The sequence below is a fragment of the Acomys minous genome (assembly GCF_964271855.1).
Source record: "Acomys minous genome assembly, chromosome: 4".
NCBI classification, from domain to species: Eukaryota; Metazoa; Chordata; class Mammalia; order Rodentia; family Muridae; genus Acomys; species Acomys minous.
Genome location: NC_140486.1, coordinates 111,710,101 through 111,736,080, shown reverse-complemented (window position 1 = coordinate 111,736,080; position 25,980 = coordinate 111,710,101). Strand labels below are relative to the sequence as shown.

The 25,980-nt window shown below is 52.3% G+C and overlaps 2 protein-coding genes across 4 annotated transcripts in view; one reads left to right on the top strand and one right to left on the bottom strand.

The window, feature by feature from the left end:
• The window catches only part of NGEF (neuronal guanine nucleotide exchange factor), an 87,491-nt gene extending 68,420 nt beyond the window's left edge, over positions 1 to 19,071 (top strand). For all 3 annotated transcript variants that reach the window (XM_084780469.1, XM_084780467.1, XM_084780468.1), the window contains 10 exons: positions 6,801 to 6,961; positions 8,715 to 8,867; positions 10,335 to 10,464; positions 11,528 to 11,602; positions 13,376 to 13,465; positions 14,540 to 14,703; positions 15,068 to 15,223; positions 16,002 to 16,081; positions 16,911 to 17,015; positions 18,372 to 19,071. In XM_084780469.1, coding sequence (XP_084636595.1) covers positions 6,801 to 6,961; positions 8,715 to 8,867; positions 10,335 to 10,464; positions 11,528 to 11,602; positions 13,376 to 13,465; positions 14,540 to 14,703; positions 15,068 to 15,223; positions 16,002 to 16,081; positions 16,911 to 17,015; positions 18,372 to 18,562 — 1,305 coding nt within the window. In that variant the 3' untranslated portion in view covers positions 18,563 to 19,071. The remainder of the gene's footprint in view (positions 1 to 6,800; positions 6,962 to 8,714; positions 8,868 to 10,334; positions 10,465 to 11,527; positions 11,603 to 13,375; positions 13,466 to 14,539; positions 14,704 to 15,067; positions 15,224 to 16,001; positions 16,082 to 16,910; positions 17,016 to 18,371) is intronic.
• Positions 19,072 to 20,794: 1,723 nt separating this feature from the next.
• On the bottom strand, positions 20,795 to 24,941 carry SNORC (secondary ossification center associated regulator of chondrocyte maturation). Its single transcript, XM_084780481.1, has 3 exons — positions 24,709 to 24,941; positions 21,081 to 21,263; positions 20,795 to 20,941 (listed from the first exon to the last, which is right to left on the bottom strand). The coding sequence occupies exons 1-3, from the start codon at positions 24,779 to 24,781 to the stop codon at positions 20,832 to 20,834; spliced, it is 366 nt and encodes a 121-aa protein (XP_084636607.1). The 5' UTR covers positions 24,782 to 24,941; the 3' UTR covers positions 20,795 to 20,831.
• Positions 24,942 to 25,980: the final 1,039 nt, after the last annotated feature.

Below are 25,980 nucleotides of genomic sequence, written 5' to 3'. Positions count from 1 at the left end.
TATCACATCTGCAGGGGACTGATGGCGGCGAGGGCTCAGTGGGTAAAGATGCTTGCTACCAACCCTGAGTTCTAGCCCCTGGGTCTACATGGTGGAAGGCGAGAACCGGCTTCTAAATGTTATCCTCTGACTGGGTCACACACGGGCAGCATACCCAGACCCACCTCACACATGTGCAGCATACCCAGACCCACCTCACACATGTGCAGCATACCCAGACCCACCTCACACACGTGCAACCTCACACACGTGCAATGTACACAAACCCCCACACAAATTAGCAGAATGTAATAAAAAAAAGAAAAGAAAAACATCATTTACATATTTTTATAGTTTTCCATGGATTAGACTGATATATCTAAAAAAAAAAAAAAATCAATGAGGCCAAGTTGATGTTCACCAGCTCTATTCAACATTAGTGTGAGCATGTATGTGCATGCTCTTCTGCGTGTTTAAAGCCTGGCTTTACAGATTGATTTTAAAGATCTTAATGTGTGCTTCTCTTTTGACAACTAGATGTTCAGAATTTATTCTTCAAATCAGTGGCAAAGATCTGGGTTTTGTTTTGTTTTTTAAGTTTTTACACAGGTCCTGGGATTCTAACTCAGGTCCTCATGACTTCACAATAAGCACGCTTACCCACTAAGCCATCTCTCCAGCCTCCTCAGAGCTCTTGTTCAGTCTATGTTCGCTGTGAGACAGGCAGCCTCTGGGTCCTGCCAAGTGAGCCTGTGGCCAAAGCATCCCCGGTTCCGTAGCTACCCAGGTGGCAGGTGTCCACCTTCATCCCCATGACATCCTTGGGTAAGCCTGAGTTTGACTTGGTCCTAGAAGAATCAGGATTTAAAACAAAATGTGCTACCAGGCTGGAGGGGGCGGGGGGAGTTTCTCAGTTGAATTCCATTTGCTAGTTTGCTCTGAAGCCCTTGGTTTTTGAATCACTATTTAAGAACAGGACAGTTTGGGAAAAAATTAGAACTTATTCAAAGTAAAAGGCCAGGGGGAAAAGGTGTATATAAAAGATGTCGGGAGGCAGTGGCTCCAAGCTGCTAAGAGGTTCTGCTGGGCCTGTCAGTCTGCCTTTTGTTTCTCCTCTGCCTCTGTCAGGTGCTGGCCAGAGCCCAGCATACTTCTTCTGATGCTCTGGGCTTTCTCACTCATTCTTTAAAGGCCTCTCCCCACCGTGTCACATCTTGCCTACCGTAGGGTGAGCCTTGTGCTGACTTAACTGAAATGGCATGGCTTTTTCCTTCTTCTTCTTCTTCTTCTTCTTCTTCTTCTTCTTCTTCTTCTTCTTCTTCTTCTTCTTCTTCTTTCTCTCTCTCTCCATCTTTCTTTTCCCAGTACCTTTGGAGAGTTGCAGCGTACAGTCCTTGAGCTTCAAAAGAAAAAAGAAAAAAAAATATATCTAGGGTATCTCAACAGGGAGGTCAGGGGGCTTTTCTAGAAGGTGTTGGGAAAGGAATGGAAGGAGACCACAGATCAGGGAGGAGGAAGGTACAGGGAGGGTAGGGCTCTCCGCCCAGCCAAACCTCAGCCTGCCTGTCTGCCGTGCCTGCCATCTGGCATGGAGAGCAAGAAAGAAAGAAAGAAAGAAAGAAAGAAAGAAAGAAAGAAAGAAAGAAGGAACTCAGAGGTGCCTGAATGCCTGGTGCTCGGGCTGTGGTGGCCTGTGTCCCTGCTCAGGACCCTGTCTCTGCAAAGGGGCTTCTCTAATCTAGGGGTCAGGCTGGGTAGAACTAGGAGGGTGAGGAGGGCGTGGTGTTTTGAGCATCTCCAGGGTAGCAGATACACACAGACACCCAGGTGGAGTGTCCTGCAGGCTGGCAATGGGATTGGCAACCAGGCCCAGCGTGCCCAGACAAGAAAGAGCTTCGTCCTTCCGTGGAAGGAGATGGGAGGGAACCTTACAGTCAGCCACGGTCTGAGTCTGCTCAGAATAAGCATGGAATAAGGCTTGTGTTCCATTGTTCTCACCCTTTTTTTTCATACCTTAAAGAAGGCTCTGTAGAGAGACCCTGTCTCAAAAAACAAACAAACAAGCAAACAAACAAGTTTCATTTGGATCACCATATGATAAAAATATAGAGTTCATACGGTGGGGAAGGCAAGATGGCAGGAGAGTGAGGTAGCTGGCCACAGTGTGTCCACAGTGAAGAAGTAAAGAGAAATGGATGGTGGTGTTCAGATTGCTTTTCTCCCTTTGATTCAGTGACCTATGGAGATACGCTACCCATAGTAGAGTAAATGGTCCCATTTCCATCAACACCCGCTAGAAATTTCATCCCAGAGCTGCCCAGAGGCTTGTCTCCTAGGTGATCCTAGATCCTGTCAAATTGATGATATTGACCATCGCACCTGGCGCTAGCTCAGCCCTGACTCCTCTCCCTAAGGCCAGTCCACTCTGAGCCTGTCTTCCGGTGTTTAGAGGGATGTGGTGCTGACTCAGGGTCTCCCTTTCGCTGGAGGACAAAGCTAAATGTATTCTGGGGTGGGGTCACACTACAGAAGACACCAGACAGGGTTACTTCTCACAGCCTGGCAGGGTGTGTGTGTGTGTGTGTGTGTGTGTGTGTGTGTGTGTGTGTGTGTGTGTGTGTGTGTGTGTATACATGCTCCTTGAATACATGACAGGAACCTGATGGGCCTCACTGGATCTCTTCACTAGGGGCCCATAACACATGGAGAGCTGTCACTTTCCCATGTTCAACTCTCCCTCACCACTGCCCTAGTCCCTGTCCAGTGTGCCCAGCGTGGCTCAATTGGGGATTGGCATCCTTAGGAGTGAGCTTCCGGTCATCCTTTGCCTCTCAGGCCCAACTTCACCTCCTGGGGTAGACCCACCTTGCCCTTCTGGCCAGAGGCCAGAGCACCTTCCTACTCTAGGTTAAGCAGTGCCCAGTTGGTGGGCAGCCATGCCCATGATGTCTCTCTGATACTCTATGGAAGGCTGGGCCCAGGGCTGTGCGTCATACATAAACCTCACTTCTTGCAGAGCTACCATCCTCTGTTAGTAAGATTAGGCAGTTATCCCTGGGGGCGGGGTTCTGACCACTCAAGGCCTGTGGACTGTTGGCAGCCCAGCTGCTCACAGCAAGCTGACACATCACAGCCCTCACCAATGACAGAACCACCTGTACTGGCCCTCCAGGAAACAGCACGTACTGACTAGCTCTTAGCCTGAGCAAAGAATGCAGGCAGGGTGTGCTGTGATTCTCATGGATTGTGGCAGCTAAAAATTAGAAGAGTTGAGATCTAAGAGCACTACTGAGGGCCAAGCTGTGATTCATAAAATTTAGGTCAGTCTAACTGGGTGTTCTCTGAGCATCCCATCCAACAGCCGAGCTCACAGAAGGGGAAGATATGACGGTACCCAGCATGGCTAATTCATAAACTGTACCAACAGTGCTGACATGTCTACCAGTCTCTTCCTCGCCCCTCTCTCCCTCTCTGTCTCTGTGTGTGTGTGTGTGTGTGTGTGTGTGTGTGTGTGTGTGTATGTTTCTTTCCATACACACACACACACACACACATACACACACACACATACACACACACACATATACACACACACACATACACACACACACATACACACACACACATACACACACACACACTATACATACCCACAAGCACATTCATACATGTATTCATTCATACAGTCACATTCATTCACATTCACATGAGACATATTCATATATAAACATAAACATGTGAACAAGCCTGTGCACAGGCACACACATGAGTCATTTTTTCATCAATGTGATAAGACAGCTGAGATGTAGAGTCCAGCATGGTGGCACATACCTTTACTCCTAGCACTTGGGGAGGCAGAGGCAGTCAGATGTCTGGGAGTTCAAGGCCAGCCTGGTCTGCTTAGCAAGCTTTGGGACATCCATTGCTACATAAGGAGACCCTGTCTCAAAGAAGGAGGAGAGAGGATTAATTTTGGCTCACAGTTTCAGAGGGTCTGGCCCACGGTCAGGTGGCTCCATCACTGTGGAGATCAGGCTGAATACCATGGCAGGAAATTTGTGTTGGAGCAAAGCAGTTCTCCTTTCACCAGACAGAAAGCAGTGAGAGACAGGAAGAGGCTAGGACAAGGAGAGACCACCCCTAGTGACCTACTTCCTCCAGCTAACCCCCATGTCCTAAAGTTTACACCATCTCCCAAAATAGCAGTTGAGGACCAAGCTTTCAACATGTGAGCCTGGGGGCAGAGTGGGTATCTCCCCTTCAAACCACATCTAACACACTCTTCAACGCATTGTCCAGCAAGTCTCACTCCCTGATGTTGCCTGAGACGTCCATCAGTCTGCCCTTCTCTGCTCCCCTGGGATGTAGCTGCAGAGTGGTATCCGTGGTGCTGTGATCACTGCTAGAGCTTGGGGGCTACCCCAGACACAGCAGGTGTCTAGTGAGCGTGTGGCACAGGTGGTTGAATGGGTGCCTAAGCAAGGAGCACACTGGGCCTGGCTCCCTCATCTCTTATTTCTTTTAAGGTTTTATTTTGGGTTTTGTCTGTACTGGGGATCAAATCGAGGGCCTTCCACATGGCAGGCAAAAGCTCCACCACTGAGCTCTATCCCCCGATCCCTCGTCTCTCCTGCATAGCCATGTAAAGGCTTGAGTGGCTGAGTCAAAAACAATATTGATAAGGAAAAGACAGCTACAATGATGTGGCAAATAATGTGACATTCTAAATAAAGACAAGCATCCTGGCCAAGGAAAATTCACGGATGACTAACCACCTATAAATGGATCAGAGCGGGGAGTGGTGAGTGAATGTGAATGGGCTCAGCCAGCAGCAGCTGTGATTCAGGACAAAGCCTGCTGGGTGTCAACCACAGCACAGCTAGTCCTGGCTGCTCCCAAACCCTGGTCCTTAGCGCCACTGGGACAAAAGCTATATCAGCAGCAGGGTAAGGCAGAGCACTTTCAAGTATAGCCCCAGGGGTCTCTGACAGTGTCCTTCAGAGCAGTGTCTTCTTGAGTTACCATGTGGGGATGGTGAGTCCCTCAGTCTGTGACAGAGTTGTCTGTAGTCATCTGGGTTACTACATGCTCTTGGAGCCTGGCTGCTCAGTTATCTTGGCAGCCTTTCGAGAAATTAAACCTAGCAGCATTTGTAACAGAAAAGCTTCTAGAAAACTTCATGCCCAATGTGGCCTTCCTGTCTGTGCTGGATACAGGCAGCTACATGAACCAAAGAGGAATTTCCAGCCATCATTGGGTCCCAGGACTACAGCTCATGGCATCTCAGCCCTGATTGTTTTAAGTCAAGTTCAGACTAAGGACCTTGAGGTCTGGGGTGTCTGTGATGTCTCTGTGGACTTTCTTATTATTACTGCAAGGTGTCTCCAAGTTACACATACATTCCTTTTCTCAAAGGGCCTCACCAGGATCACTGGCTGGCAACGCTTCACAGGGAGGAAGTGACCAGAAACACCCGTTAACCCTGCTTTGCTATATGGTCCAAGCTGGCAGGAGTCATAACAGCCGGGACATGGAAAACCCTTTGGTTGAATCCGTGTTCTTGCACCATTATCAAGTCCTGTGACTTTGAGGGCACTGCTCACCACTTTGTATCTGTTTTTCTTAGGGTGAAACAGGAACTTCCACATATCCCTTCTGGGGGACCCCAAGGATTAATGAGACAGTTCAGGAAATCCATTGCCCACTTCTGCCACTGCCACCAGAGTACATGTGTTCTGGGAACCAACCCCAATTGCAGTCACATACCTCCTTCCTCATCCAGACCTCTGCCCATTGCTGCTGTCTGTCCTCAGTCTGGTGTCCTTGCTTCTGGGGACTGCCATCATGTCCTGGCTGGCATGGAATGATAGAAATTTACACCACCGCCACAACCCCACCCCCACCCCTGCACACCCAAGATGCCGGCCAGAACCCTGAAGTGGAGATGTCAGCAGGGCTGCCCTCCCTCTAGGCTCTAAGAAAGGATCCTTCCCTGCCTTCCAGCCTCTCGCTACGCCAGCTGCCACCCTTGTCCCCACCTCCATCCTCTATGTATCTCTGTGTCTCCTCTCTCTCATTTCCTTTATGGCGGTGTCTACAGTGATGGTTTTAATTGTCAGCTGACACAATATAAAATCATCTGGATTGTCCAGATTGTTTTATTATCTATTGACGTAGGAAGATCCAGACTAAAAGTTGATGGTACCATTGCCTGAGCTTGGGTCCTGGACTGTATAAAAGAGGAAAAAGCGAGCTGAGTAAGGAAATGTGATTCCTTCTCTCTCTCTCTCTCTCTCTCTCTCTCTCTCTCTCTCTCTCTCTCTCTCTCTCTCTCTCTCCTTGTGACTGTGGGTATGATGAGCTGCTTCAAGTTCCTGCCTTGACTTCCTTGAAATGTTCAGCTCCGTCCTAGAAGTGGGAGTAAAAGTCACCCAAAATTCCACCCTTCCTGATTGGCATCTTGGTCTGTTTCCTGTAAGATGGAGGGCAGGCAGGGTCCTGCTACCGCTGATTGCTCTGTCCATCTCTACACCAATAAACACAGGCCAGAGACATCTTTGCCACCATGTGGCTCTGTCATAAGACCAGCCTCTTAAATAGTTTCTTCTTCTATATGTTGGTCCTTAGCTTGTCACCAGGTATTCAGGTGACCAGGCTATGACAGAATGCTTGCCAAGAATGAAGGACTTTCTCTTTTGCACTGGGACAAAGTTGGCTTCTGCCACACAGCTGCCACCACAGGCCCCCTGACCTCTGCCACTAAAAGGACACCCTCAGCGCTTCTTAGCAATAATGACAATGTCTCTTCTGTGTCTGCACAGGCCATGTTTGAGCTGGTCACCTCTGAGGCCTCCTACTATAAGAGTCTGAACCTGCTGGTGTCACACTTCATGGAGAATGAGCGGCTGAAGAAAATCCTGCACCCGTCCGAGGCCCACATCCTCTTTTCCAATGTCCTGGATGTCATGGCTGTCAGTGAGCGGTGAGCGCTGGACGACCACCTTCCTCTGTCTTTCCCATGCCGGCGTGTGGCTGAAGCCGGGCTCCTACATTCACCCCTTGGGCTTCTAAACCGTTGAATGGTGTGGATTTTTTACATAAAGAAATAGGATGGATAAAGTCACAAAATCTAGGCACTAGGGAGGTGGTGCAGTGTGTAGAGCGGTTGTCTTGCAAGCATGAGAATCTGAGTTTGATCCCCCAGAACCCACAGAAAAGCCAGGTGCAGCATGATACCCTTGTAATTCCACAGCTGGGGATATGGAGACTGCAGAATCCTTGGGGCGGGCTGGCAAGCTGGCCAGGTTAGCCTAACTGGTGACCTGCAGACTAATGAGAGACAGTCTCAAAAAACTAAGTGGATGGCTCCTGAGGAATGACACCTGAGGTTGACCTCTGACCTCCATACATAACGCACACGTACACTCACACACAAGTGTGCACATACATCCATGTGAACCCAAAGGCCAGAGGTCCCCCCCTCCCCCGATCTCTTCCCATCAGCCTCCGAGCTCTGTGTGTCTCTGTGATGCTGTGAGTTAGAGGATTCTCCCACACTGGTCAGAGTGATGCTGAGCTGAATCTTAGGCATGAAGGCTGCAGGCAAGTCTGTATGGGTCTCATAGCACTGTCCAAGGTCCTCTGGGAACAACTGCTTACCCTGAGGTACCAATGCCCAAGACCCACTGCAGGCCAGTGCTAGATTGCTGTTTCTCTCCCCTCTCTCAGGAGGCACCAAGCAATCCAGGAAGGGATGTGAGTCCCATGTTTCCTGAGGTTGGGCCTGGGTGAAGAAGGAAGTGGAGGAGGAGGAAGGGGGAGGAGAAGTGGGGAGGAGGAGGAGAGGGAGGAGGGGGAGGAGGGGGAGGAGGGGGAAGAGGGAGATTAAGGTGAAAGGCTCACTTAGCACTCCCCAGCCACTTGAGCAGTAGCTGGGCTAACCTGCCACATTCAGATGAGGCAGGGTGTGGCAGAGACAGTCCTCCCCTGCAGTGGAGAGTCACTCAAGTGTCACATGTGGAAGCCCGGATGTTCCTGCTATCTGCCTAGGGACCCTCCAGTTGCCCCCCCTTTGCACTGATGCCTGCCTTTTCTTTGTAGTCTCTGCCCCTCCTGGTGGCCATCCTATCCAGTAATTTCTGGAGGTGATGGCTCAGCGATGCCAGAGCCACCTACCTGTGAGAATACAGAAGTAGAGACATCCATGTTACAAGCCCCATGTGCCAGCCACTGGCTTAATTAGTGATGGGCATGGGGTCAGTCTGGGTTCATCCAATCCCTGCCTCCCCCAGTACCCAGGGGACCATTCTGAGTCAGCTTGACTACCATTCAATTTCATCTGCAAACACATCACTACACAACTTTTTGTTATTGTTTTTGTTTTTGTTTTTTGAGACAGGGTTTCTCTATGTAGCCTTGGCTGTCCCGGACTTGCTTTGTAGATCAGGCTGGCCTCAAACTCACAGAGATCCACCTTCCTCTGTCTCCCAAGTGCTGGGATTAAAGGCGTGCGCCGCCACACCTGGCCTCACATCAGTACACATTTCAGAGATACAGATGAGCCTTGTGCCTTCTCTCTCTGTATACTCCTGGTGGTGTCACTCGTCTAAGAAGACAGCTGTTCAGATGGGCCACTGGCATGCAGAGTCCCAGCCACCTTGTCAGTGGGGTGCTGCTTTGTCTAGCCAGGCATGCTGATTTCCAGGTGTCTTCAGCCCACCCTTTGCCTCTTGCAGGTTTTTGCTGGAGCTGGAACATCGCATGGAGGAGAACATTGTTATCTCAGATGTGTGTGACATCGTGTACCGCTACGCAGCTGACCACTTCTCCGTCTATATCACCTACGTCAGCAATCAGACCTACCAGGAGAGGACATACAAGCAGCTCCTGTGAGTAAGCCACCCTTGCCTGGGCACTACCCAGGAGCACACTAAATCACACAATTTGGCCAGGCAGGTGAGAGCATCCAAATCTAGCATGTTCCCTGAGCATCTTGGTGTCACAGGAAACCATTTGTCTAGCTGTGCTCCCAGAAAATCAGCTTATGCCCCCTGAGACCTGTGTCCAGAACAACCAGTAAAGCCCTATAGGAAAGAACGTGTAGCCATAGGGACAATCCAAGGTCCAGAACATTGCAAGCATGGGTGTAAAGCAGTAAGAAAGCCAAGGATGGGCAGGGAGGAGTCTGGACTGGCTGTGAACTGGGAACCAGTCTCTCACTTCATGACTTTGGTTTGTACCACAGGGAAGGGCTTCCCTTGTGGTACCCACCCATGTTTTAACAACAACAACAAAAAATCTCCAGAAGAGATCTTACACTGGGGAAGCAAAACCAGGTTTGCTGTCATAGACACAGTACAGGCATAGGGGTCTCTGGAATGGCTTGAGAACAAAGGGGGGCACATTAGGACAGACAAATCTACCCAAGTTACCTAAGGGGGCTGGCAAGCTCTGCCTGGCACATGGCAGCAGCTACTCTATTGCAAGGCTCTGGGTCAAAGGTGGCAGTCCTGTGACAAGTCTCTGAGACTGGCCCCAAGAGAGAGTTCCTAGAGCAGGCACGTGTGACAGAGAGAGTCCCCTATGGCTTCCAGGCTCTGTGGTAGATGGTGGCCGCAGGTTCGCTGTCCAAATAGCATCTGGATTTTGATGGCTTTTTCTATAGAGCCACATGGTTGAAGTGGACATTTAAACTTTCACTATCCAGGCATTTGGGGTGCTTTCCAGTAACTGTTTGGAAAGCAGAGGTGCTGTTTATCAGATAAATAAACAAGCAGCCAGTAGAATCATGTCTTGCAGTTCCCAACAATCCCCAGGGTAGCTGGTCACCGTATCACTTCGCCCTGTGGGTGCAGGTCGCTTTGGCCCCACTAACAGCAGGTACAGCGTGGCTGTCCTGATGTCTGTCTGCTGCTGCCCTGCTGTAAGTCTCTGGCTGTCATCTTCCGGGCCTTCAGCAGCACTGTGCCACGTGGCAAGCCCACCTGTCAAAAAACGAGCTCAGGCTCTCTTGGCAGGTGCCTCGAGCCTGCTGCAGGCTCCATCACTGCATCACTCCGTGGGTTTACCTTGCCACGGCTTCCTGCCGCGTGAAGTCATCTAATTGTATGTCTGATTCATAACCTTGGCTACAATGGGATTCTTACCCCTCCCACACAAATCATACTTTGCCAAGTCTTCATGGCCTGGCATATGGAGCCACTATTGTTATTTGACGTTTACGTGAACAGTTTATTTTCCATTTGAAAGAAGATGAGGAGGGGAGGGAGAAGGAGAGGGAGAGGGTGGGGGAGCATCTTCTGTTCACACCTCCAGGGCCTGAGCTCAGAGACAGCCCCCTGTGTCTGGATCTTCAGACAGGAGAAAGCGGCTTTCCGGGAGCTGATTGCACAGCTGGAGTTGGACCCCAAGTGCAAGGGCCTGCCCTTTTCCTCCTTCCTCATCTTGCCCTTCCAGAGGATCACAAGACTCAAGCTGCTGGTTCAGGTGTGACCCCTGACCGTGCCCTGGGCTCTGCAGACCTCCCCTGCTGAGGCCTTCGCTCCTTCTACCTCCCTGCAAGTATATTAGGAAATCATGTGTTAAAGGGCCAATTAGGGTCCTATTGTGCTCCAAGCAGTGGAGGCGCGGCTATGTTCCAGGAGGAAAGATGGCAGACATGACCAGAAAGTGGACATAGCTATGAGGATAGGAAATGAGTTAGCCCAGCCGAGGGTGCCTGCCTGGCTACTGCCAATGGGAGGAGTTAGGAAAGACAAGCAAGGTTTAAGCCGGAGCTCAGCTTAGAGGAGGAGCTAGCCGAATCAACATCTAGAAGAAAGAACACTTCACATAGAAAACTGAATGTTCAAAGGTCCTGGGGAAACAAGATTCATAACAGAAGGGACAGCGGTGAGCTCACAAAGCACGATGGGAAGGAATTCGGAGATATGGGCAAGCAGGTAGCAGGAGGTGGGGGGGGTCTCAGTTTCCTTCCTCACCTGGTGTGCACTTGACATTTGCAGGAGTAGACAGAGTAGCAGGAGTAGACAGGAAAGGGGTTATATTTGGCCTGCGGGTGAGAGAAGCAATGTGTGGGTAACCGTGAACGGAAGGAAACCGAGGAACTGGAGAAAAGACATTTTACAGTAAAAACACTAAAGTCAGTCAAGTCCAGGACCATGATGACTTGGTCTCCAGTGACCATCCTTGAAGGAAGGGAGAAAGGGAGGAGGTTGGTGCCGACTAGCCCCCGCCCCCACCTATTCCACCCCTCTACCCCACCCCACCCAACCCCTGCCACTGCTTTGCGATGCCTCTGTGCTTTGCGCTCCACGGGCTAGGGGCTCTGCATTGACGTAGAGTATCCACAGGCCCTCGGGACCTGTACTACTGAGTCACAGCCTCCCCATTATCAACCTGGGCCAGGGCATCTGCCCCGGCCTGGCCGAGGACCCCGTGCCATCTTTCCACCCAGTGAAGGGTTATATGTGTTGCATCTGTTACCACTCCCAGGGAGGAAGTGGGAAGGGAGGTGGGAAGAGGCAGGGTAACCAGCTCCATCTTGCAGAACATACTGAAGAGAGTGGAGGAGGGGTCCGAGCGTGAGGGCACCGCCTTGGATGCCCACAAGGAGCTAGAAATGGTGAGTTGCTTCCACCTGTGTGTCCCAGGGAGCCATTTTCCCTCTAGACCACTACCCCTATTGGCCTCCACTGTCACCCTGTCTTCTTAGCATTACATTTATTCTGAGCCTTTACTTGTGCAAGTCCCCCCCTCCTCCCAAAAAATCACTGGGGGTAAAAAAGAAAGAAAAAGTCACAGCCAACGTGGCCTTGTCAGAACCTTCTCTGCACCACCATACCCCTTTACCACTCTCTGTTCATGTGCCCAGGTTGTATATGAAGGCAATTGCCTGGCACTCTTTATCAACATAGAACTCTGTTGCCGTCCCCATGCCTGATACAGCCCATTGTGCCAACCCCATCCTCCAGGATCCAGCTCATCTTGGTGTAGGCCCTGACCCAGAGCCCTGCGAGATGACTCCTGTGGCGGGGATGGGTTGATTGTGGGCATCAACAGCTTTCTCCAGCCTTGTGTGCCCTTCAAATGCTGTCTTGAGCACTTTGCCCCATCAATGATCCGAATAACTTTTTTTCTAGCCCCTACTAAGAAGTAATGCCCTGCGCAAGTCTGGTGACCTTTGACTTGTCTCAGAGGTCAGCCAAGGGTCAGGTGTGTTTCCTATTTGAAGGTTTTATCTGTTTGTGTCTCTCTTCTTCTTTTGAGGAAAGAGATACTCTCTTTCTTTTGGTTTTTTTTTTTAAAGAAGGGCTTATGTTTCCTCACTCATAAAAGTAATTGATGATCAAATAAAATTCAGAAAATGACACAAGCAAAATAAAGATAGTGAAGATGTCTGGCTACCCATACTCTCTGGCAACAGTACTCCTGAACAGATGCCTGCACGCACACGCACACACACACACACACACACACACACACACACACACACACACACGCACACGACATACCACTGTACTCTTTACAAACAGAGATTGTATCTAAAGCACAGCCTTTGCTATTCAGTTGAGTTTATGCTAATGATTTCAGATCCCTCAGGTACACGGATATATTGTCCTCTAGTCAATGCTACTTAGTGGACAGTTGAAGTTGGTGACAGATTTTCTGATTCTAAGCAACACTGCAAAGAACATCCCCATAGCCACTTCTCTGGGTTCTGCACTAACAAACATGGACAAAGCAGAAGCGCCCACATCAGGCCAGGCACTGTCCTAGACCCTGTGAGCCATTCAAGGCTCCGATCCTGGAGATGATGGATGACCCAGAAATCTGGGGATATGTGGCATTATTGGCTTGTTAGTTCCCGGCTGTATTCCAGGGAGGTGGGGAGCCTGTGGACCCACAGTGGGAGAGATGTCAACCTGGAGGGGCCTTTCCTTTTCTAGTCAAGCTGAGAAGAAAGGCCCCTTCCTCTTGGGCTGAGAGGTTGACTTTCTAGTCAAGGACAAGGAGCTAAACCCTTCTCTAGACCAGCGGTTCTCAGCCTTCCTAACGCTGTGACTCTTTAGCGCAGTGACTCATGTTATGTGACCTCCAACCATAAAATGATTTTTGTTGCTACTTCATAACTGCAACTTTGCTATTGCTATGAATTGTAATGTAAATATATGGCATGCAGGTTATCTCACATGTGACCCCCCCCCCAAAAAAGAGTCACAACCCACAGGTTGAGAACCACTGTTCTAGACCCCAGAGGGTTGTCCAATTTAGTTCCAGACTGTGGGGAGAAAGAGTTCCGGCTAACCTGAGTCAGTGTCAGCTGCTGGACATACTGGTCACAGTGGTAGCTGGGAACATCCTGACAGGCTGGTCTGACATATCCTCCCTGTCCCAGGTGGTAAAGGCATGCAACGAGGGCGTTCGGAAGATGAGCCGCACGGAACAGATGATCAGCATTCAGAAGAAGATGGAGTTCAAGATCAAGGTGAGTCTGCAAGATCTGGGTCCACCTGTGCTGAGGCCACACCCTACCCAGAGGCCCAGGTGGTCCAGTCTGCACCCCTACCCACTCTCCTCAGTAGTGGAAGCTAATCATCCTGCACTCTTACTCTGCCCAGGTTTACCCTCTGAGAGCTGTGGGGGGGGTGGGGGGGGGGTGGGGGGTGGGGGGGGCAGGTTGGGGGGGGGATGGGGATGCCCACAGCTGCCTGCCTGTGTGAATCTGGCACTGTTACCACCTAGGTGATCCTGAGCAGTCAACATATGGGGCTAGGGACTGTTCAAGGGATTCTAGGTGCTCAGGGATTTGCAAGTCCTCTCCTTTCTCTGTATTCCTGGTGAATTGGGTATCAGGCACATGGAGCCTCCCGAGGGCCCTGGAGAGCTGTCCACGTAGCTCAGGAGGAGAGCACGTGTCTGGCATGAGCAAAAATAAATGAGGTCAGAGGTCAGCGTTTTGGAGCTGAGCCCAGCTGGAGGATGTGAGGGGTCTTCTGGTACTTCTGAGGTTACACTTGCTGGGATGACTGTAGAGTGCCCAGTGCCCGTCTCTGAGAACACCTTCCACCTGCATCCCTGACCTCTTTATCCCATGGGCACCGTTATTTCCTTTCTTCTGTGAACTTACCTCTTAGGCTACGTCAAACAAGCTGAGCCTGGTGGGATGATGATGATAACACACACACACACACACACACACACACACACACACTTACATCCATGCACATTCACGCGCACAGACACCAGTACACATGGCACAGGCATGAGCACAGGAGCTCAAGTGTGTAGGTAACATAGACAGCACAGCACACACAGAGACACATTACACATGCACACATGCGCATGTGCACACATGCATACCACACTCACAAGGGACACATATATTCACATGCAAACTCACACACACTGTTGTTTTGCTACCTGGCCAGTGGCAGGGAGTACAGTGGACCCACACAGCCCTTACACATCGCGTCTCACGGCTTTACTCCAGTTGTGGTGTCTGTAGGACCCTTAGGAGGGTGGCAAGGGTGCTACCACCTCACACCCCCTCCCCTCCCAGTCAGTGCCCATCATCTCACACTCCCGGTGGCTGCTGAAGCAGGGAGAGCTGCAGCAGATGTCCGGCCCCAAGACCTCCCGCACCCTGCGGACCAAGAAGCTCTTCAGAGAGATTTACCTCTTTCTCTTCAACGACCTGCTGGTCATCTGCCGGCAGATCCCTGGGTGAGCCTGACACTGGTGGAGAGGACCCAGCCTTGGTTTGACCATGGTGCATGGTAGTGATACAGCAGTGTAGCTGTCTTTCAGGGTCAGGGCCCAGCTTTGGGCCATGGTGGAGCCTTCCTGAGTGAACCTTAGTTTCCTCCCCTGTAAACGTGGAAAGCCAGGAGTGTCTGACACTGAGTTCAACAAAGTGGCCACTGTCCTGTCACATCCTGGGATGGGAGCCCTTCTAAGGAGCAGGGGACAGTCACACTGGGATTTCTTAGGGAGGCAAAGAGTGGCTGGGGCCATATGCTGGTCCTTCCAGCCAGCCAAAAGGTTCTCCTGAGACCAACAGGTCCACCCTGCCTCCCTTGCTCCCCAGAGATAAGTACCAGGTATTTGACTCAGCCCCGAGGGGCTTGCTGCGAGTGGAGGAGCTGGAGGACCAGGGCCAAACACTGGCTAATGTGTTCATCCTGCGGCTGCTGGAAAATGCGGATGACCGGGAGGCCACCTACATGCTGAAGGCATCTTCCCAGTAAGTGTCCTGTGCCATGAGCTACACTCAGTGCTAGTCACAGATTGATCTTTCCCATGGGTAGAATAGGGCTCAAACACACATCTGTAGGAGGCTGGCCTCTCACTCATCAGCATAAATGCTTCCCATGGGGACTCTGGTAGAGGACTTTTGAAGGCTCTTCATGTTGGGGTGCGGATGGCATGGGATGGCTATGCATTCCTGGGTTTGTGTGTGCAAGGGGAGCAAGTCCATCTTGTAAAATGTGATGCTTATAGCCAATATGCCAGTGAGCCACTGTCCCCCTCCTGATTTTGTTCACTTTGTATGGACTCCGTTCCTTCAGTCTCCATGTCGGAGCAGCCACGACATCTGCTCCATAGCCCTAAGACAGTAGGACTTGCTTTGTGGACCACGGAGCCCTGGCTTTCTTCCGACCTGCTCAGCCAGCCTCCTCTTCCTCCCCCGGGCTCAGCTGCCCCTCACCACTCCCCACCAGGAGTTGCCCCCTGCTCTGCTGAAGCCCCAGGATTCACAGGAGGTGATGTTCACTTTCCCAGCTTTGCCAGATGAGAGACGGCAGCGGCTTCACTGTAACGCACCTTTGAGAGCCAGCAGCATTCAGGGCCTCCTCACACTGTCAGGATTCAAAACCCCTGGCTGGGAGGCATGTGCAGGATTTCCCTGGGCAGCTAACTGAGCTGCCCTGGTATAAGCTGGAGTCAGGCTTAGAATGTAGCTGGCCTGGAGGCCTAAGTCCTCTCTGCATTTGGGCACTGTCTGTCCTCTTCCTATGCAGGAGTGAGATGAAGCGTTGGATGACTTCACTGGCCCCCAACAGGAGGACCAAGTTCGTGTCCTTCACATCCAGGCTGCTGGGTGAGTCCCTGATGCCTGACTCAGAAAGAAGACTCTCAGTTTGGCTAAGACTCACTGGGCCTCAGCTTCAGGGCCACTTGGCTGGATGTGCGCAGGCACTTCTGCCCCACAGAGGTCCATCCCGGTACTAACCAGCAGCTTAGTGCCTGTGCACACTGGCTGCCTAAGCTTTATTCTAATAGGATGGTTAAGAATGAAACGGCAGTCCCCAAGTCTTAAAAGTCAGGTGGTGGGGCTGGAGAGATGGCTCAGTGGTTAAGAGCACTGACTGCTCTTCCAGAGGTCCTGAGTTCAATTCCCAGCAACCACATTGTGGCTCACAACCATCTATAATGTGATCTGATGCATACTGTATACATAATAAATAAATCTTTAAAAAAAAAAAAAAAAAGAGGTGGCAGGATCCTGGGCCCAAACTCTAGTATTCTTTTGGGTTTTCCAGTTATCTAAACTCCGCAGAAGAGCCCTAAGAGCATGAGTCTGGCTGCATTGTGAAGAAGTCACTGTCCCAGCCTGCTGGCTTATCCTCATCCCAAGCTGCTCACAGGGTCACCCCTAAGAACAAAAGGTTCTTCCTGCCTTCTAGGCTGAGAGCCCCATCATGCCTAATCCCTTCCTCCCTTTCCCCAGCATTCCCGGTAGTCTAATGAGGCCTCCCTGGGGGTGTCACCTCCTACCTCTCAGAGGGAGCTTGCTTACTGCTCTGCAGCCCGATAGGGCAGCATTGTCCCAGGTGGCACCACCACCTGTTGTGCCTGCTTGTCTGGATGTGTAGCATGGTGGAACCTGGGGTGGGGACACATCATACAACTCTCCTCCTCTCCCACAGACTGTCCCCAGGTCCAGTGTGTGCACCCATATGTGGCCCAGCAGCCCGATGAGTTGACGCTGGAACTGGCAGATATCCTGAACATCCTGGAGAAGACAGAGGATGGTGAGGCACCAGGGGACTCCTCATCTTGGCCGGCCATGCCCCACTAATGAGAGGAAGGACTATAGCCTAGGTGTAGATGGTCTAGTTAGCAGGTGTGCAGGCAGAGCCCAGCATCCTTGCTGGTGCTGGCATTACCTAGGACATCCTGCCTGAGCGCTGGGCCCAGCATCCTTTGGCCTTTTCTCAGACTTCTGGGCCTTCCTTCCATTCCTGTGAGCTGTGAGGCTCCTCCCTACCTAGCAGGTGGTTCTCTGTCTTCTTTCCAACCTTGGCTATGGCCTTAGCCCTCCCCTAGGAAGAAGCTGGACCCTGACCTCAGCCTGTTTGACCACAAGCTTTTGGGGACACCTGTGACCACCAGGCCAAGAAGCCTGGCTCCTGCCTACCCTGCAGGTGGCAGGCAGAAATAGCTTCAAATGGAGTTTTTTCTGTAGCTCCTGTTGAACTTAACACCAGCCCCTTTTCTTGTTCAGCAAATTGCACTTTTGTATGTTAACTGCTCCTGATCAAAACCCCAGGGGTAGCTGGGTATGATGACATGCTCCTGTAAATCAGGAGACAGAGGCAAGAGGACCCCTGAAAATTTATGGGTGGCCTGGGCCCAAGGTAAGTACCTGACATTATTACAACAGAGACAATTAAAACACCCGAGGAGAACAAAGGGCTCTCCTGTCCTCTCGTTTTGTCTCAGGTCATGGCTGGAAAACCAAGTGATCTCCCCGGCATTCCTCTGTGGGTCCCAGGGACCCCCACATTCTTTCTCCAGCATAGTACACTGCCTCCCACCCCTCCTAAGGCGGCCTGCAGAAGGCAGGGCAGGGAATAGACTGTTTAGCAACAAGCCTGATAAAGACTTCTAGGGCAGAAGAGACAGCAGAGGTGAAGGCACTTGCACCCCCCAGGGTGTCCCCCACTTTATAGTGGCCACTACCACTTCAGCAACCACCTTGGCCCTCCAGGTGAGGTTCTGAGAGAATATGCCCAGTGAGAGGGTGAGCTCACTGCCCAGGTCTGGTAAGTCAGCGGCCAGCTGCCTTTTATAGTGGCTCCTTGGATGCCTCTTTTAGGGTGGCCTTTCAAGTCTTCTGTCCTGGTATAGGGCAGCCTAGGAAGGTTCAGAAATCGGCTCCTACTCCTGGGAGAGCCAGAAGCCTGGTTCTTCACACTCCGTGTGCTTCCCAGCACACTGTAGGAGCAGCCCAAGCTTAGGTGGGGTGCTAAGTCACCGTCCTTTGGGAAATGAGGAACTCCTGAGTGTGGTTTGATCCTTACTTCCTGTACAGAGGGGAACCTTAGCTAAGAGCCTTGCCTCACCCTACCCCCGTACAACTCCTGACCCTACTGCCTCCTTTGCAGGGTGGATCTTTGGTGAGCGCCTGCATGACCAGGAGAGAGGCTGGTTCCCCAGTTCCATGACAGAGGAGATCCTGAACCCCAAGATCCGCTCCCAGAACCTCAAGGAGTGTTTCCGAGTACATAAGATGGAGGACCCTCAGCGCAGCCAGAATAAGGACCGCAGGAAGTTGGGCAGCCGGAATCGTCAATGAACCCCCCCAACTCATCCCCTAGCTCAGGCATCAGCCTGAAGGAGGGGTGTGGGCAGGGGGCAGGAACAGGCCCAGCAGAGCCCCTGACAGACAGAGAGGGTCTTAGGAAGGGAACTTAGTGGTTTCTCAGGCAGCAGGAGTGGCTTGGGCTTGCAGTGCCCCTGCCCACGCTGAGGGGGCTGTAGTGTCCCGGCCACTTGCTTGCTTACCTGCCAGCCGAAGGCTAAGTACTTAAGCAGTATTACACCACCTACCCTCCAGCGTCTCAGAGCTAGAAGGCGGCAGGCATGCTCCAGAGACCTCCCAGGGACTGGCAGAGGCCCACACAAGGGCCCCTGGCAGGAGGCAGGCAGAAGGTGACTGCCGTCAGGGTCCCCTGAACTGCATATGTCTTTCCCTACTTTGGAAGCTGTTGAAAGTCTACCAGCCACACCAGTCGACCGCCTCTGCCCGAGGGAGCTTGGTGAGCAGTGCTGCCTTTGCCTGCCCATCCCTCTGCCTCTGCCAGCCTCTCTTGCACGGCCAAGCCCTGCCCTCAGCAGGCCTCCTAGTGCTTAACCGAGGGGTCGCGCCAGCTCTAGCTCCTTGAAGAGCTAGATGCTCTTTGTGTCTCCTGGCCCCTGAAGGAGCCCAGGTGTTTTGTAGAATGAATTGGTCACTGCATCCTTTATGGTCATGGTTTTGAGAAAAGCAATTATCTTTTTTTTTTTTTTTTTTTTGGCTGCATTAAAAAAAAGCATCCTGTATAAAATAAGGGCTAGAGTATTCTTTAATATCCTGCTGCACACAGTAACCAGGCATTGGGTTCTGGGCTAGGAGGAAGGCGTAGTTTTATAGGCCAATAGAAGCCTCTTCCTATGAGGGGCTACAGATAACTTCCCAATGGAGCAGCTAACGTCTGGTCTTGGGATAGGAATGGATTTGGGCCTCTGCTTATGGAGGGACTCACGAAAGGGTTCTCTGAGGGAATCGGGGACAACTCCTGCTGCAGCATGATACATGTTTACAAGGCCACAGAGACAGACGGACCCTCAGGTATAGTAAGCAGTGGCCCTTTAGGGGATCTGATTTCATGCCTGGGACCAGACTCCCTACCTAGTCCAGGTGCTGGCCTTGGATGTTCCTTTGCGCCTTCAGTGACAACTGGTTCCCCAGGGAACTGCTGCTCCCATCCAGCCTTGCCTGCACAGCCACCCATACTTATCCCTGTTTCTATCTCAGAGTGTCCACCCCACCTCTGCCCTAGGAAAATGTCTGGGGCACTTTGCATCTGCCAGAAGATTTTCCACAGGAGAACAGGCCTTTTGTTTGTTTCTTTGTTGACGCCAGCCCAGACTGGCCTTAAACTCACAGTCCCACCTCAGCCTTGTAAGTACCGGCATTGCAGGCATGTGCCACCATGCCCCAGATCAGACCTGTTGAAGCCACTGGACTTTGTAGTAACCTCCCACAGATCACACAGCACAGCTCTCAGTGATCTTGAGAGCTCAGCCCCTTGATCACTCCTAAAAGGATATAACAACCTGTCACATTGCAATCAGAGGGCCACAACTCCGACCCTGACCTACCCAGCTACCACACCCCCTTCTATCCCAGAGTGCTCCCTAACTTCTGGGTCAGCTGGGAAAGAAAGAACTGCCCCCAGGGAGAGTATATACAGTAACCAGAGGCCCCAAACGTGTGTGGTTGGACGTGGAAAAGTGTTGAGCCTTGCGGGGGGATAGGGGTGTGAAGACACAAGGTCTGGGGTTCTGCATTAGGACATGGCCCTTTCTGGAACCCGGGTCAAGGTCAAAAGCCTTTACTACCCCATCCAAAGTCAGTCCTTCATCATCTCCCAGTGGGTCTTAAGGAATAATAGGGTGACCGTGAGTGGAGCTCTCCAGTTCTGCTTCCCCTCCTCCAAGTAGCAGCCTGGAAGAAGCACAAGGGGCCAGGAGGTGGGGTGGGGATGGGGAACCCTCAGGCCTACTGCATTCTGGGACCAGGGAAAGGTCCTCAGAGAGCAGATGCTCCTTCTCCCAGCACCCTGTGTGCACTCCCGGCACAGCATAACACACACACGTGGCCACCTGTGCACGGGCTCCCCTGCCTGGAGCTTTCCACCCACGACACAGGCACGCGGCGTGGCCCAGCTGCAGGAGCCTGCCCAGGCTCACACACTGCTACACCTGCCCGCGGATTCGCATACTCGGGGACACAGAGGGGACAAAGGAAAGCACAGGGTGCAGAGTCACCGAGGGCCACCAGCGCAGCTCCTTTATTGGCTTCAAGAAGCAGAAAACTTTCGCAGCGCAACAACCACGAGTGCCAGCACCACGCAGGTGGCCAGCAGGGCAGCAATCACGATGGCCGCAATGGCGCCTGGTCCAAGCGACCCTGTGAAGGACAGATGACCATGTTAGCCCTCTTCCCCCACCGAGGTCCAGCCCAGATCTAGACCTTCAAACCTCTCAACCTTCCTCCCTCTCATCCTCCTCCCTCTGGAGCCTCTCTCTCTCCTCCGCCCAGGCCTTACCTCCGTCCTGGTCCACCCTTGCGGGAGGGGTGCTGTCCTCTGGTCCTGGAGCAGAAGTGGGGAACGGAGGGCCAGAGACTACAAATTCCTGGCTGTGGCTGGTGCTCTCCAGGGGACCTTCACCCGAGGGAAATTCCATGGGCTCATTCCACAGGGTGGGATCAGGCTCCTGGGGACCCTCTGCTGCAAAGCCAAGGACAGGCAGTAGGGCTCAGGTAGTCTGTGGATGGCGATGTCAACCATCCCCACCAGATGACCTGGGCAGAACTCAAGCTCAGCACTTCACCAACCCTCACATCCCACAAGATGAGGCATTAGCTGGGAAATTAACTCCTAAGTTTGGGTCTTGGTGCCCGCCCGAGGCAAACAGAACACACAGCCAAAGCTTGACTCTGGACAGCTTCAAAATAACCAAGCCCTTCAAAAAGGCCAAGGTCTGAGAAGTAGAAAGGACTGTGGAGATTTGTTCTGGACCAGGTCAGGCGAGGAGGGGTCATGGGTCCTGTCAGAGACTCTGGGTTAAGGCTGCTAAGTACAGCGCTGGGGGTCCCTGTCCAACTCTGAAGCCACCTTCTGGTTGGGAAGGAATGTCCTTGTTCTTAACTGGACAACTGAGGTGAAATGATGTCGGCAACTTTGGGCTGCTTGTACATTTGAGGTAAGGGAGCCGTGCGGCAAGTGTTGGTAACAGTAACTAGGTAAGGGCTGTGTAAGAGTTCGGTAGATAATTTCACAACTTTTTTTGGGGGGGAGGTCAAATTGCAATCTTTTCACCACAATATTTTGGCAGATCCCTGGCTCCCAGGCCTCTCACAAGCCTGGGTCAGATTTGAGACTCAACACAGAGCAGGGACTACTGCCATGTGTCTGGGGCTTCCCCGAACTGGAGCCCCTTTTCAGAAAAGACTGGTAAAAGGCCCCCAAAGACTACTGTCACCCACTTCAGGAGGTTCCCCTCTCATAGAATTCAGGGCTGGTACCTGGACTAGCCTCCCACTAACCATGAAGGGCAAAGTGACCTGGTTTGAGAAGGCAGTGTTTACAGTCTGAAAGCCTGAAGAAGGGCCCCAGACCTCAGATGGTCTAGTCTCAGGTGTCCAGTGCTAGAGAGAGAAAAACCCTGAACATGCCGGCCATTCAGTGGGGCCTGAGGTTTGGGCTTTGGAGACTGCCTGTCTGCCCTGAGACTCTTCAGGACACACCCAAAATAGACAGGCAGGCTGGCCCCTCCCTATCCCACCTCTACTGGCCAAAACTCACCTCCAGTCCCAGGCATCTGGCCAGGGAGGCTGCCCAAGGATTCGGATGCCAGGCCCAGCCAGTCTAAGTGGTGCCTACTCCCTGAGTAGTGGCCAGGGACTGAGCTCACCCCAACTCACCAAGGAAGGTGTTCTCCAGACTTAGAACGGCAAGAAAATGCAACAAACCGGCTCTCTCCAAGTCCTCTGGGGAAGCCAGGAGCTATGGGCCAGTGTATCAGCAGGAGAGGGGTGAGAGTCAGAAGGACCAGTACAGGCCCATGGGAGCAGGGCACTAGGGGGGGCGGGGGCGGGGGGCAAACAGGCTGAGTGATGGGCAAGTTACGGTAGGGAAGGCGGACATGGCAGGAGATTCCTGTTCTGTCCACCTGGGTCACAAGGAACCCCATACACCAAGAACGTGAGCAAAGTCACAGGACTTTCGGCTCTGGCAGAGGGGGTGTGGTGTAGGTTCCAGAAGCTTGGACACCTCAGGCTGTCCCCTAGCCTCACCACCCCAAGCTGCTGCTCTCTCTGCCTTTTGGTAAATAAGTTTGTTCAACGGTTGGTCTGACCACAGGCCCCGAGGCCAGGCGCCCATGTTCACAGTCGGCCTTTGTGCAGCCATGAAGAGCCCTTTTCATCCCCACGCTGGCCTCTTGCCCACTTAACCTGGCCTGCTCCCCTACCTCAGTGGCTGTGGCCACCGGCTGAGGCAGGAAGGGTAGCAGGCTGGCCTGTGCCTCAACCCTTGGAGCACGCCATCTCCTCTTTTCTGCTACAGGAGCCCATGAGAGACAGGGCCACAAACTTTGTACACACTGTTCAGAGCCGTGGGTCCAGGGCTGGTTCTGAGAACCTCTTATCTCCCCACTCCCAGAACAGCCAGAACCCCAAAAGTAAAGGTGACATTGGCGTGCTCATGGCTGTTCTTCAGAGAAAAAAACAAAAAACAAAAAACCAAACCAAACCTATGGAAGAAAGAGGAGGTGAGGTCAGGTGAGGTCCTGGCTATTCTCAAAGTTTCTATGAGAACAGAAAGCCCACCCACTAAAGTTGTGTGTGCACAGCCTGTCCAGGTCTCTGGTTAGAGGCTTGGGCTGGCAGAGGCCGCAGGAACCTGGACAGGAAGCACCAGGAAGGCTCAAGCTGCAAGGCCCTGCCAGGCAACAGCTTCACTGTAGCAGGAAGCAGCATGGGTCTCTCAGCCTTGAGTCTCAGGTGATGGAAAAGGCCTCCTAGCACTATAAGTCATATCTCCCAACACCAGGGGTACCCTAGCCTCCATCGTTGGGTACTGTTCCCACCCCAGAAATTGGGTGTGTCCCAATCTGTGGGAAGAGACGATTCTCCTAAAGCTCCCTTTGGGCTCAGTGGAGGGGCTGGGAACTCTGCTCACCCCAAACACTGATTGAGTGTTGAGTGGGCATTTGGCTGTCCTGAGAGGCCTGTTTGTGAGACTTGTGATGGAGGCCGGGTAGTAGGTGTCACCTCCTGCAGGTGAGGAAAGTGCCAGGAGAGCTATGAGACAGGCAGCTGAGAGCAGGGCCTTATACTGCTTCCTAGCGTGTTTAGGGGAAGCAGAATAACCCTCCCACCCGTTACCAGCCCTTCCTGGGGTGTGGCTGGGAGCCCCCAGGCCATGCTTTTACAGCAGAGGTGACTTCTGCAGACACCCCTAAAGTTCAGGCTGCGATGCTATAGGGCCATCAGGGAACCCAGAGGCAGGCCGTCCTTCTGAGGAGCACTGGACAACTGCGAAAGACTTGTTTCTCAGCCTCTGTGTACTATGTCCCTGCTCTAACTCTGACCTGGAACAGCCCTGCTGTGCAGTCTTTTTCATCAGACCCCCAGAACAGCCATCTAGGTCTCAGGTCAGTGTCCTCACTGCTCGGCAATGTACTCTGAGCAATATTTACCTCTATGGGCAGAGCTCCTAGGTCATAAGCCAGCAGGAAAGGGTTTGCAGAATTTAAAGAAATCACAAGCGTCTGTGCTTTCTACGTAGGATCTGGCTCTCTGGCCTCTTAGCCCTTTTCCCTTTAGGTCTGATGAGCCCTTCTGACTCTGAGATCTGGAAGCCTCCAGATGTTCTAGTGACAAAGTACCCCCAGAACATCAGACAAGCCAATGTCCTGGCTCCGAAATGCAGGTCGCTCTCCTGCTTCGGTGGCCACCCATCCCTGCTGCTAACAGTTTCCCGACGCATCATCTTACTCTGTTTCTACCAACCATCATTGTGGGAGCTCCCTAGAATCACCACAGCTGGGCATCCCACCTCTGGCGAGGGGCTTGTGCTCCACAGGAACGGGAGAATCTGGTCCCATCGGTAGCTGTTGGCCCTGAGAAGTTAGTTGGTGGCAGCAGAGCTAAGGGCCCAGGCCCCTTACCTGTGAGCACCGCAGGGGCCAGGACCCCAGAGACGAGCAGCAACGCCATGTGCAGGGCCAGACAAGATGCCATCCTGGCAGTGAGTGAGCAGAGTGTGGGACACAGAGGACTAAGCGGCTGGGCTCAGGCAGTGGGAAAGAGGCTTCAAAGAGCTGGGAAAGGTTTTCATCAATGCAAACTCTGTCCTCCTGGGACACCGTGCCCGCCCCCCACACATGCACGCGCATGCACACCACACACACACACACACACACACACACACACACACAGTGAGAGAGAGAAAGTGAGAGAGAGAGAGAGAGAGAGAGAGAGAGAGAGAGAGAGAGAGAGAGGGAGGGAGGGAGAGAGAGAGAGCTCGCACTCAGATAGACCTGCTGAATTGAACTACCAAAAAGAGCCTCACCCTGGAGAGGAATGGAGAAAACTGCTTTTTTTTTCTTACTTTTCTATTTCTCTCTTTTTCCTTTCTTCTCTCTGATTCTGCCCTACCTTCTCTTTCTCTTCTTTTTTACACACACACACACACACACACACACACACACACAGACACACACACACGCACGCATGCACATGTGCACACACACAGACACATGCACATACACAGACACACACACATGTATGCACACATGCACACACACAGACACACGAGCACATACCACACTTCTCACATGTATTCCTGGGCCACTGGAACTGAGAACTTTCCACACTTCCCAAGACAGAATCCTCACCCAGGGAGCTTGAGCATGACAAATGCCTTAGGCCACTGTGCCCAGGACTCTTGAGTGGCCCAGGAACGTGCGTAGGAGACTCTGCTCAGCCACCTCTGACTTGAGTTTTCAACCCACCGACCAAGACCAAGAGCACTTATTACAGGTACATGCTGTGAGGCATTTTCTTATAAAGCGCCCCCTACCCCTTACTCCCCGCCCCTCACCCCGCTCTAGGCCCTTTCCAGAAGAGTCTTTGAGCGTCCTCCCTTGCTCCCTTGAACTTGCAGGCACTGTCCTCTAATCCAGAGGCAGCTTCACCTTTAGCCTGGGCCTAGCCCAGAGCCCAGTTCCCTGCCTTGGGACAGCTGCTGAGCCTCCACTCATGACCAAGAACACTTGCTTCTCTGCCCATGCGCACAGACAGACTTCCAGCCCTCCCACCTCTCAAGTGCACTCACCATGCAAGTTCCCGAAGTCTCTTCCCTCCCCACCCCCCCACCCCTGTCCCCACTTCTAAAGCCCAAGGCCCTGATACTTCTTTTACTTCACAGTTTTCCAAAT

Bases quoted from the DNA above. Each gene is read 5' to 3' on its own strand.
- SNORC (XM_084780481.1), bottom strand. From the start codon at position 24,781: ATGGCATCTTGTCTGGCCCTGCACATGGCGTTGCTGCTCGTCTCTGGG. The intron at 21,264-24,708 runs GTAAGGGGCCTG...TTGGCTTTGCAG, and splicing joins GGCCCCTGCGGTGCTCACAG to CAGAGGGTCCCCAGGAGCCT. The intron at 20,942-21,080 runs GTAAGGCCTGGG...TGTCCTTCACAG, and splicing joins AAGGGTGGACCAGGACGGAG to GGTCGCTTGGACCAGGCGCC.